This window comes from Urocitellus parryii, chromosome 1 (assembly GCF_045843805.1).
Source record: "Urocitellus parryii isolate mUroPar1 chromosome 1, mUroPar1.hap1, whole genome shotgun sequence".
In the NCBI taxonomy this organism is placed as follows: Eukaryota; Metazoa; Chordata; class Mammalia; order Rodentia; family Sciuridae; genus Urocitellus; species Urocitellus parryii.
The window spans coordinates 141,320,802-141,333,719 of record NC_135531.1 but is presented as its reverse complement, the minus strand read 5'-3'; the positions used below and the strand labels follow the sequence as shown (position 1 = coordinate 141,333,719).

At 43.6% G+C, this 12,918-nt stretch overlaps 1 protein-coding gene across 4 annotated transcripts in view; it reads right to left on the bottom strand.

Moving 5' to 3' along the window:
* Nucleotides 1-1,039: 1,039 nt before the first annotated feature.
* Nucleotides 1,040-12,918, bottom strand: part of Gria1 (glutamate ionotropic receptor AMPA type subunit 1) — a 303,637-nt gene continuing 291,758 nt past the window's right edge. For all 4 annotated transcript variants that reach the window (XM_026388267.2, XM_026388268.2, XM_026388270.2 and 1 more), the window contains 2 exons: nucleotides 8,046-8,180; nucleotides 1,040-1,240 (listed from right to left, as the gene is read on the bottom strand). In XM_026388267.2, coding sequence (XP_026244052.1) covers nucleotides 1,040-1,240; nucleotides 8,046-8,180 — 336 coding nt within the window. The remainder of the gene's footprint in view (nucleotides 1,241-8,045; nucleotides 8,181-12,918) is intronic.

The following is a 12,918-nucleotide window of genomic DNA, read 5'->3' as shown; positions in this document are numbered from 1 at the left end:
CCCTCCCATCAGAGGCTCCGCAGAGAAAGAGAGTCTACTCCACAAGGGGGTTCCTGCTGAGATGTCAAGCAAAGGAAAAGTGAGAATCATGTGTGATATCTCCCTGGCTGTTAGCTCTTCCCAAGGCTTGACTTGGTTCAGGAAGCCGATTTCCCATTAGCTTTTGAGCCTGAGCATGGCAGAAGAACAACTCAGGGCTGAAGTTGACCCTCTGAAGAAAGATACCATTACTATGTATGGCCTTCCGAATGACTCTTGCACATTAAAGAAACCTTTTCCTGAGCAGCTGTCATTTTACGAGTCCTCCTCCATCTGCACATCTGCCCTTGCCCTCTCCACCACCCTCTTTCTGAATTGCTTTTCACATGTGATCTTGACTGGGTCAGTGCTTAGGTCTCTGAGGAAGGCAGCCCACTTCTCCGAGATCAGTCTTCATCCAAGGCTCGGAGCCAAGGAGTGGAGGGTACTGTGGAGAGCCCCCATGGGGAATTCGTTTGAAGTTTGCTTTATTCCTTTTCTTGCTTGTAAGGTGGAACAAATCTTGAATCTCCAATCTGGAAACTGAAGAGGGAGAAGAAGGGAGTTGGGAATGAGAAGAAAGAAGAAGGAAGGGGCCTTACAGAACCTGCAGACCATGGATTAATTAATAAGAAAAAAAATTGCACACACTAAGACACATTAACAACAGAATTAAAAGAAAAACAGTCTGGTTTCTTCATTAGTATTCCAGTAATTCCATTTTCAGAGACATAGGCTTCGTTAGACAGGTTTACTTGTCCCTTATTGCAGTACAATGTTATTTATCATCCTCACTGAGCAAACATAAAGGGCTCAAAGAAGATCGAAAAAGGAAAAGGGTCAGCAAAATGGGTTGTGAATTCTTCAGGAAAATCGGTCGAATCATCCTCCTCGTGGTTGTGGTGGTTGGTTGGCGGTGGTGTTTCATTTTGTTGTCATTTTTTTTTTTTGGCACTGAAGGGTTTGGGATGGGGCCAGGGGAGCCTGAGCCTGCTCCCCAAGGGGTTTTCATCTGCTCCGGTTATAATCCTGTGGCTCCCAAGGGCATCCCTGAACTGTGGCTCATGCAGGGAATGGATTGCATGGACTTGGGGAAGTCGTGGCTGACCACCCGGCCATTCTCTCCGCTGCCACTGCCGCTGGCTCCTGCCCCACTGTTTCGGGGGAGGGTCGATGTCCGTATGGCTTCGTTGATGGATTGCTGTGGGATCAAACAGAAACCCTTTTCAGGAGGACCGGGGGTTCTTCCCCAGGTCCTTGGCAATGGTTGGTAAGGGGAATGAGTCAAGTCTGGACCTAGAATAGAATCCCAGTTCTCCTCCCCATCCAGCTGCTCTCCTGTTCATAATGCTAAGCTTCCTATCAACTCACACACCTGGTGTGTGGCTGGCTCTGGGCAGTTCTCTTCCCCGTCCTTGTGCATTGGGTTTAATGTTTAATGAAGTGGGTTAGACCAGGCGAGCTCTAAGTTCCTTTCTGGTTCTTTCATTCTGTGATTCTTAAAGGTGGAGTATTTCCACGGTATTATTGATGGTGGTAAACACAGCATCACCACCAACTGGAAAACCTCCCAGAATGATGTTTAAGAAATCTGGATTCTAGGTCTGGTTCTGACAAAAATTCATCTATCAGTTGTATGACCTTGTGCACATCTCTTTACTACTTTTTCAGACCTTTAAATCTCCATGTCTATAAAATATGATTACCTAGGCATCTACAGACTTTTCTTTTTTTCGATAATAGTGCTACCTCATAAAAAATGGTTTGAAATGTTTAAAGAAACTGAGGATGTTGGGTTCAAATGAAAAACTACCTGATTTTTTTTTTACAGAAAAAAAAATACCATCCTATTTCTAGCAGTATGTGTGAAGGGAATGTAGGATTTGTTTGAATAAGACAGCATGAAGAATGTAACTGGAAAGGGGTGTGTGCTGAAGAAAATGAGAGTGCATTTCCAAGATCATTATCTGTGTGCATCTCCTTCCCATTCACATGTGTCACCTGAACTTTCAGATGGACACATCAGACCAACTTTGTGATTTCTAGCATTTTGGAATTCTAGATTTGGAAAGGACTGAAAGGATGTCCCCAGAATCAGATGTGTTAAGTGGACTGCTCAAGCCCACAAACTAAGTCTAGAATCATAGCCTATTAGATCAAAGATTTCCTTTGGAATTCCTTTGAAGAAAGAAATGATGGCATGAAAGTCAAAACTTTCTTTATGTCTACCACTAACTTCCCATTAAGAGACAATCATAGAATGTATAAAGTGGGGTTTGATTTCTTGGTAGAAATTAAAATAAAGGAGAAGAGTTGTCTCTGGGTTGAGAGGTTTCTTTCTCTAAGACCAACCCCACCCACTCTTCAAGGCTGATTTTGTTCCTGTCTGCCTCTTAAGCCTTCCGACTGCAGGGCTTGGCCCCTCTGATGTCACGGTCAAATGCTCTACATTCTTTTGTAATGATTCTGCTTCAGGCGGGTAAGATTTGTCTTTTTTTTAGGACAAGAAGACAAACCTCACCAGAGCAGGCCAAAGGCCTTATCGTCTGGACCCCGGCTACCTGTTAGAGGGACTACCATGCAGTTAGATGTTTAATAGGAAATATTCTTGAATTTGTCTAAGAAAAGTCAACAACCTAGGATCCTTTTAAAAATGTCTATGGCTTTCTCCCTTGCCATGATTCCAGAGAAATCAGTCCATCTTCTGGGGTCAGGAAGAGATATAACGGGCAATTTTGACCTATTTTTCCCCCCCTGCCATTCTTATATTACTGAAAATTCTAACAATGTTTTAAAATGTTCTTTCTTTTTTAAATTCATGATTCAGACAGATTTACCCCATGTGATACTCCACCCACACTGGTTCTGTCTCCTCCTCAAACCCTGGACGTGATGTATTTACATTCTCCTTTGGCAGTCCTCCAGGGCAGAGGAAGTGTCATTGGCATCGATTTCTGAATTCTTCTAAGTCAAAGGCCAGATAAACACCACTGTGATGCTACACAGGGAAATGTGAACTGAAAACACGAAGAATTAATAGTTCCTTATTCTCACCTAAAAAAAATGTTGAGAAAAACTAACTTTTTTTTTGGGGGGGGGGGAGGGTATATGGGTAGAAAACTTGGAACTTTTTAGAGCTTAGCTTGGAATGTTTATTCTTCATAATATTTCTCTGCCACATTCCTTTAGTTAAAAAAAAGGTTGAAAGTTCCCACAGATGACCTTGGACTTTGTCTTCACAATGCTCACACATTCCCATAATATTTAATTAGAAGTTGGTGGAACTTCATGAATTTATCTTAAAGGACAAGATTAATGGCATTGAGAAGATGAGCATTTCTCAGAGGTCAGTGACTTCGTATCCCTGTTACAGATGGGACCCACCTTCTTATAGGCTTCTCTTCTAGTAAAGGAATAATATTGGAATCTCAGGAGAAGAGATGAAAAGAGTGAATGGAAATGGAAAGCAATGCTGAAAATCAAGTAGAACACTAGTTCTCAAACTTCATAGCACATTGGAGTCTCTAGGGTACTTGGTGGGGAAAACCCTGAGGCCTGAATCCTACCTCAAGAGATGACCACTTAATAGGTATGGTGTGCAGTCTGCCCATCTGGAGTTTTGAAAGCTCCTGGCTGATTCTAAAATGCAAGCAAGGTTGAACTGATCTGGTTTTTCCCATTCACTGACTTATGCATACGACCAACTTGTTGAAGTAACAGTTATCTGACCGGGTGAACAAGTAGATGATCTTCTAAATGAGGTTTTTCCTACTCCTTATAGCTAAGCTCCCATTAGCTGAAGTAATTCCTGCCCTTGACCTTGAAAAATGTTATCCTTTCTTCTCCCTCTTCGATACACCAGCCATTCTTAAAGCTCATCCTTATGTTGTTTCGAAACGGACACTTAGGGAGAAAAAGGTGAGTGAGAAATCCAACTTCAAAGCCCCCAAGTTGGCTTTTTAGAGACATATTTCTCTAGCAGCAATCACAGCCTCTCATTCATCTGTATTGTTAAGAAAAATCTTCCCAGCCTCAGCGTGTCAGAGAATATCCTAATAAAGACTCAAACCTCAGTAATGACCTCACCCAGGCACATATGCAAAGAACTAGAGTGACCACCTGCAGCAGAGGATGCTCCCCCTCTGTTATCTAGTCTCTCAGCTGCTCATTAATTCAAGGAAAATGTGTAAGCCTTCAATTGCTGTTGCTTAAACACTTCCCATGTTAGCACAGCCACATATAATTTTGAAAGGTCAGCAGCTCTCCTGGGGGGTGGGAGAGGCTGGGGATCATTTTCCTTTGGGAGCAAGGTGGTGAATAAGAAGGAATCTGATTATTCTGGATATACATCAGCTGAAGATGAAGAGGCCAGCCCATTTTTTCCTGGCGGAGGAGAAGGGCAGGGGATCTGAGACTTCACTCAAAACAGAATGTGTGTGAGATTGTTTATTTTTGGCTACTCTAGGACAAATCAAATTATTCTAAATATTTGGTCTGCCTGAAGTCTCCCTCTTGAATTCCCCAGCTTTCCCATGCCACCCATTCCTTCAGTCTTCCTGGGTCCCAATCTCTCTGGCCTTCTTTACATTTCTGGGCAATAGTTTTAGTGCTTGGGTCTCTGACCCTAGTCATCCTCTGCTAGAAGCTCTCTTCTCCTGGTTCCTTCCTCTCATGCTTCAGGTCTGTTAAGCATTGATTTCTCAGGGAAGCTACGCTGCCTGCCCTGTTCCCATTCTCCCATCAGTCTAGAGCTCAGCTCTGTACCTGACAACACGGAACGTATTTCTCAGTAATACTCATTGGACAGGTAAATGTTTGTTTACTTTCTGTCTTCCTCACCAACCTCCCAGCTTCCCGAGAAGAGAGGCTGGGCTTGATGTGTTCCTGAACATATCCTCCTCCGTGTGGGGCATTGTTTAATGTATAGCAGTGCTCGGGATGTCTTTGTGAAAGGAGCGCCGGTGACATGTGCATGTTTGGTTTCTCAACACTTCAAAAGAGGAGTGAGTCTCAAGAATGCTCAGCAAGGGATATGGACCATGGTTCACCTCGACAGCTAGATCAGGGATATCTAAGGGTGGTCATGCATCTTATTTGTCTTTGTGGCTGGTACTATGGTTGCAGTGAAGAGTAGATGGAGCTTCAAAAATTAAGGGTTGGGTTGATGAATAAAGACAGCATCTCTTCTGCAGTTGGAAGATAGAAAATCCCATTCAGAGCTCCAGTGAGTTGTGCAGAAGCCATGCCGACCCATGGAATTAATTAAAGAGACTATGATGAAAAAATGTTGAATTAATGTTTCCAAGAGTTCCTGAGATTGAACATCTTGGTTGTAAAAGGAAGGGTGACTGACATCATATTTTATGAGCACAAACAGATGGGGTCAAAATGACCTTGGATGGTGTTTTTGTGCTTCCTGGGATGGGTAACTTAGATGGTAGCATTTATTTAACCTAAGAGTGGCTTGCTCCCATACTTTGCCTCTTCCTCCAAGAGGTTTTTCTCCTCTGGATACAATTCCACATTAATTTTTTACCAATACTTACTCTAAGTGGGTGGAATGTACAAAAAGAATCAGACAGACCCTCTTAACTTAAGGAACTCATAGTGTCTATAGCTCAAAGCACCTAGCCCATGAAATTAGGGGTAATAAAAGGAAAGTTTTAAAGAAGATGTTATTGCCCACTAATAATGATGATTATTATAAATACTAGTAATCATTGTTATTATTGTTATTTATTGAGGGCTTACTCTGGCTTAGGCATTTTGCCAAGCCCTTTAACTCCATTATTTCTCATAATTCTCATAATTCTATGAGGTATATACTACCACTGTCTTCATTTTATAAAAAAAAAAAACTGGGGGTCGGAGAGTTACTAAAACTAGAGCAAGATGCCACAGTTAAGAAATGAAGCAGATGGGTTGATGCCCAGCACTCAGTCTCCTGAGCTTGCTCTCCAGACCACCACATTGCACAGCATCCCAGGGGTCAATGAGAAGGGACTCCTATTTGTTTGTGTTGGGCCAGCTCTGGGTTTCTGGTTCAGTTCTGGTCCATGGGGAAGGTTTTGGGGATGGTAAATGTTGTAGCTCACCTAACTCTTAACCTGTCTCCTTCTTTGCCATTGGAGCAGCCTTTGCAAAGTAGAGCTTTTAGGCTTATATTTTGGATGGAATTGTCAAAGAAGGCTTTGTTTGGGTTTTGCTGTGTTTAGCCTTGCTTCTTACAGGTTGATGCTGGACTTAGGGTCTGAAGTCAATGATTTTGCTGTGGTTTCCTTTTCTGAGAGCACCTGGGAAAGGGTGAGCTGGTCAAAGGCAGGACGGAGGTGTGCTTAGGTCCTTGGGCCAAAAATAATCATGCTTCTATCCCTTGATTGATCCTTGTTATTACATCTCCAGGAAGTTACCCTTTTAAGTGAGCCCTATGGGCAGGTTGGAGGATCAGCCTGCATAAAGGCACATGAGAAACACACACTGGGTGGATGGAGCATGCAGGTTGTGAGCATAGCTGATTGCCAGCAAGGCGGGCAGGAGGTGTGCTGAGATGTGCTAAGGCAATATTGCCACGCCAGGACAGAAGGTCTGATTGCCAGGACAGAAGGTCCTCTTTCTCTACCCCCACCTCCTCTTATACAGATGTGAATACAGAATTTACAAATGAAATGTCCAGGAAATGTCTTCTCCAAGGGTAACCCTGGATGTATGCATAGGACAGATGGCCTAATGCAGAGACAGGATGAACAGGAGGCTATTCACACAGGTGATCCATGAGTGTGTACTAAACTTGGGAAAGTGAACTTCTTAGACACATTCCAGGAAAGCAAATTCTACCTTGGATCTTGGATCATATTGTCGAGGTAACAACCTAGGCCAACATACTACCGCTCAAATGTGGTCTCTTGCCTTCTCTGTATTTCTCCTTAATTTCTCCTCTCTCCAGACACCTTATCCAATTTCTCCTTCCTTTGAATTCCTACAGAACTTCCTAGCTACACCATAGGTTGCCTTGTGGTGGAGTAATGTTTCTGTATTCCTTCTTTGTTGAAGTTCAAAGGTGCTGAAGATCTCAGATTACACTTTAGTCCTCTGTTCCTCGGGACTCTTTGCTCACGGAATGGGTCATATGATTGATTAACTACCATAAATATTTTCTTACTGAGGCTAAATGATGAAATTTGAGGGGCTATGAAAGTCATTTAATCCAAACCCCTTTGAATATTCAAATCAATATCCTTACCCGGAATTCTTCACCCTCTACTGTATACCTTCAATGATGGGGAGCTTGTTCCTTTTTTGGATTGTCCTTCTCACTTTTAAGTAACTTTTTTTTTTTTAGAAAGGTAGATTCTGTACAACGTATTAACATCTGTGTTCAATCACTTATACTCATTACTTTTATTGTTTATTTTGGATCGCCATAGAACTAGCCTGGTTTCTTTCCACTTGGAGAGTTTTCATGTTTTTATCAAGAGCTCTCAAATCCTCCACACTTCTTCCCTTCTCCAGTTACCTGAAGCTGTATTTGATGCGGTTAGGGATCGTCTAACTAATTTGCTTACCTTTCTCTGTTCACGATCCTCCTGGCCAGTATCTATCTCACAATGTGGAGGCTAAGACCCCGTTTACCAAGCACGGCAAGAGCAGCACAGAGCAGAGGGTAGACATCATTTCCCCTATCTGGGGAACTACCTTTCTGTTCTCTGCAGCTTTTGCAGAGATCACTCTTATCTCTCACTCTGCCGACTGCCCAGTCAGACCCCTGTCTAACCTTGAACCTCATCGAACCATCTCTGTAGCATGCAGTTGCTCTCCTGAGCCCTGTGTTTCCCTGACATACCCCATCTTTCTTTCTTTCTAGCAATTACCTCTGTCCTGTCACCTCCTCCTGACAACTCTCTTCCCTTAGCTTAGGCTGACTTACTTCAACCACCACTACTCCCCACCCTTTCTAGCAAGGACACTCTCAAGAAAACTAGCTGTATCACAGAACAGGTTAGGAAAAAGGCCTGGGAAGACGATGCCACCTTCATCCGCTTGGATTCACTACGGGATTTGTAGCAGAACTCGATTAAGGCAACCAGCATGGCTAGTCCAAGTCCTCCGATCAGGATGTAGAACACGCCCGCCACATTGCTGAGGCTCAGTGCGCTTGTCTTGTCCTAAGGAGAGGAGGAGGGGAGGAGGGGGAGGGGAGAAGAGATAAATGAGTCAAGAGGCAAAGACCATCCAAGCAACAGCATATTTACACACATACACTCAACCCCGCACCCTCTTAACGTTCGTAATCGTTGGAAAAAGCTTATTGGCTGAATGTTAAAACATTCCCCAAGAGAAAAATGTGTGTGTATATATTTAATAATTTCCCAAGCATTCCTGGTGATGTAAAATTGATAATTATATTTCCCTTCTCCTCAATGCCTTTCCTAGGGTGGGAGATGCCACGAGAAATTCAGGGCATCTTCTTTCAAGATCTGAACACTTGAGCTTACCCCATTCTTTCCTTCCTTTTCAGTCTGGTCTCTACACCCATACCTTGTTGCTCAGCAACACACTGGAATTGCTCATGGCTTATGTCTCCATGCATTTTTTCTGAGAGTTGGTACTTAAAATGAACTTTCCCCTTGATGTGCATTTGATTTCAATTTAATAAGACAGTTATTGTAGTATAATAAAGACCCAGTGATGTACAACTTTAACTTGATGTTCCCAGTCCCAATTTAGGGGAAAAAACCTGGGGAGGGGAGACTGTTGCAGTAGTAGAGAGACACTGAGATAGAAAAATGGTTCCATTAAATCCTAATAATTATGCTTAATTGGTGCCATTTTTTTTTCTGGAGGTGTTTCCTAAAAAAACACTGTAGGCAGACCTAGGTGGCTGAATTTAAAAGTCCCTGTCGCCTATGGGGGAAGATCTGACATTGGCTTTGGGTGAACAGAGTCACAGAGCAAGGTGCTTAATTCCTAGAAGGCAGAATCCCAGTACTGTCATCCAATAGGAGGGGATAGAACTCACCCAGTGGAGTCTGAGGAAGTCCATTGGTCAGAGAGACCATCTCTGAGTCCTGTCATATACAGGGGGTTCAAAAGTGGGCAAATAAGAGACAACACTTTCCCAAGTGTTGAGAGGTGGGACCAACCAAACAAAACTGTTGGTCACGGTGGAGAGTAATGGCTCAGGCAGAGGGAGTGGCTATTCAAAATCTTGATACGGGCAAAAAAATATCTTTAAGTCTTGGAAGGATCCCCATCTCCAGACATCTAATGCCTTTGTTTATACTGTTTGTTAATATACAACAAGTGTCTCATTAAATTAAAATGAAATGCATGGCTCACTGGCACAAATACACATTGTCATTGTCTAGTTGGTGGCACTGAATAGGATGTGTGACTTTTATACCTCTCTGTGTGTTCCTTTTCAGGTGGGCTATAGGAGCCACACAAGGGGTGGACTGTGTGACCCTGGGATCTCCTCTGACATCTGCCTATTAGGATCTGGGCATGTGGGTAGGAATTTCGTCTTTACCAAGTCTGCATCCTTTGCTGTAGTTCTACTTGGTGCATTGTACAGGATTCAGCAGGGCTGAGTTTGGGGACTGCAGCTGGCAAATCGCAGCATGTCTTCCCACCCGAGAAGCAGCAGAGCTGTAGGATTATCTGAAGCACACCCCCTCGGTGGCTTCCTGTATTGCTAAAGCAGATGGTTCTTGAATATAGGTTACACTTGGCAAGGCATAGTCTGGCTTTGGAAGCAGTGGGAATAATTATTCAAAGGGGCAAAAATTCTTCCGCTCCAGGATAATGGTGTGATAAGAGATATGTGCAAACTGATTTTGGTGCCTGGTTTAAGAGTTGACTGAACAAGTAAATTTCCATTTCACATCATTTCCAGAGCACTCAGAATGTCTCCCTGTTTGTTGTTGAGGAGGTATGTCATTCTTCCTATGGAGAGTAACTCTTCCTAGTCCTTGGAAGACTTGAGAAATTCCTATAAAACTTTTCTATTTGGAGGGGGCCACAGGGAGAGAGGCATCTTAATGCATCATCTGCTCACATCTTAGCAAAGAGCGCTGTGCAGAGGGAGTGGATGGAGGAGGTGATAGACGAGAAGGATGGAGTCTTTACAAATGGATCAGCGGTTCAGTAGTTGAGGTGAAAAGTACTTCTTTGGTAATGAAAGCTATTTTCTTCCTAATAGTCTTTCCCAATTTCACCTAAGTTTCGGTTGGCCATTAAAGATAAGGGAGTGGTAAACATGTTTTTTTTTTTTTTTTGTTACTATCTTCCAAAGACCCTAAGAGGCTACCTGTCTTCCTGACTATAGAAGATGGAATTTATACTTCTGGCATGTCTAGAAGGAAGTAGGGTCAGATATTCCAATGGAAGTGGGGGGAAGAGGCATGTTCTCCATAACTGTGCAAAGAGAAGGGTCCAATGACTGAACATCTCATCCTGCCTGGAGGTGGAGAGCATTGCTCACTTTGGAAGAAGGTCTCTGGTCCAGGGAGATGGTGATCTGTGTTGGGGGAGGTGGGGATTCAGGAGGACACAACCCAGACAAAGAGGCCAGCTGGAGAGTATGGGAACTCTGGACCTCACAGGACACACAGTCTCTGATCCTTATTTATGCTAACACAATTCTATGGCAGCAGGCAGTACGGAAGACTTCTGTATTGCAAGGATAACATGAGCCCCATTACCACCAATAGCAGATGGAACCCAACTCTCTGAAGTGGCATCATTTAATAGGGTGTGGGGTGAAGGGCTGGTGTTGGTATAGTCTAAGTTTACACAGTTGAGGTGTTTACATTTACACAAGTTTTTATGATTCCTTCATGAGGGCCATTAGATTTTTGATAGTATCAAATTTAAAACTTTCTAAGGAGTCCAAGGTCTTCTGTTACTGACTCTCTTTGACTCACTCTGTTGGAAAACAATGGACCATCCTGAGGCAGGAGCAAAACCTCCTTTTATCTGAGGACTAGAGCTCTGATTCCTTGTGGTATTGAGTATAAACAGTGATGCTCACACTTCATAGGCAAGTTAAAAGCTTCCCAGCCATGACCAGGGAAAGGGAAGAGACAGGACTTGACTCTTCCCAGTGTTCCTTTGGGGAACCCTATTCTCCTCCCATCTTATAGCAGCTGCACTCCTCAAAAGCCTGGCAGCTTGTTGGTGGGAGTGAAAAAGTTACAACTTGTCTCTCGCCAGGAGCAGGGAAAGAGAGTGACAGTACTAAGGAGAGTGACAGGTGAAAAGAAAGAGAAAAATCCCGTCTTTCAGAATCGTTGGGCTTGTTGCTATGGCGATGAGGCCCCCTTCATCTGTTCTCCTTAACCTGTTGTCTTTGATTCACCACCTCCCTCATGTGGAAAGGAAAAAAAAAAAAACATTTTTTTTCCATATTTCTCCTTGCTCTTCCCACATATTGGGGGATTGTCCCAGATTCCCTCTGTGTTTCTCAGCCAACATCTCTTCCAAGAATATTCAAGATTTCCAAGACTCCGCAGTCTCAAGTTTTCCAGAGGAGGACTGAGCTAGGCCTGAGCCAGAGAGGGTTAGAGTTTTCTTGAGAGCAGAAGTAGAAAGTTCTATGGAGAAGCCAAGGCCTTTGAACAGGAGCCCAGTCCCGCCCACTGGTGCTGCTCATCACCCACAGCTGGTGAACATGGACTGAGGTTCAATGTCTCCAAATACTTCCAATCCTTCTTTTCCCTCTGGTAAGAGTATGAACTCCTACAAAGCAGAGGATGAAGCTTTGGTTCCTCTCTTCATTCCTCTGAAATGCCATGTGTTTTCTAATATGCCACCATTTGCAAGCCTTCTACATGCTGACTCTATAACCTTCCCTTTCAGGGTCATGCAAAAAAGTTCAGCTACCCTTCTATCCATTGGCCGTTCTGCTATCATAGCCTTTTCCCTGTGCTTTTCCAAACTTATCTTTTGGTCTAAGAATGATTTCCTGGAGTGGTTGACTATTTCCTGGAAAATGGAGGCTGATGAGTTGGCTAGACTCACTCTTTTGCTAAGACCAAAGTTGGGAAGCTACTGGTAGGAAGACCTTTCAAATAAACAGATAGGTCATGGTGAGTTCCTCAAACGTGAACATATTTAGGAAGAAGCTGACAAGGTCACGTAAGAGATTCAAGCACTGGACCCAGAATAGGAAAAGTGACCTTTGACACTCATCCTAGCCCCAAGAAATCTGAGGCATCTATGGAGTTCCTTGAGCGACTGGGTTCATGCCTTAATAAATTCTCCCTAGAGACTTACCCCTTTCGGGGATGCAAAAAAGGAACTCATGTTAATTGGCAGCTTCTGCTGTTCCATTTCCAAACTAGGCCAGTTCCCTAGCCTGCATATTTTCCCCAAGAGCGACACAGGATGAGAATTGGCCCATTGTACTAATAATTGGCAAGGCAAATACTGTGCAAGCGATGGTTGTGGGGGCGGCTCTTCTCAGCAGTGTGTGCTCAGGGACCGGCTGCTGTACAATGCACCACAGAACATCCTGACTCAAAACAAAAATCGCAACAGAGAACTCAAGGAGACAATGTGGGTTGTGGAGGGGAATTCAAGTGCTGGCTAAAGCTAAAGTCTTTTCCAGAGTGGGAGTTTTTTTTTTTTTCCAGAAACAGAGGCCTCAGTCTGAGGGCGATGTGGGTGTCCCCATAGGAAACTCTCAGTGTGAGTTGAGTGTCTGATTGAACTGTGCATTGGAGAGCAGGGGGGTCTTATGTGCCAGGAAAATCAAGTCTGCTGTCCTCAGAGGTGCTTCTGATTCATGTTCCAGAAGAAACAGTTTTAAAAAGGAAAATCTTGGTTTTTGTCTAGTCCCTTCTCCTAGGGTGGTGATGGGAAATTGAGGGACTTTGGGCAGGATCCAGGGTGTATCAACAC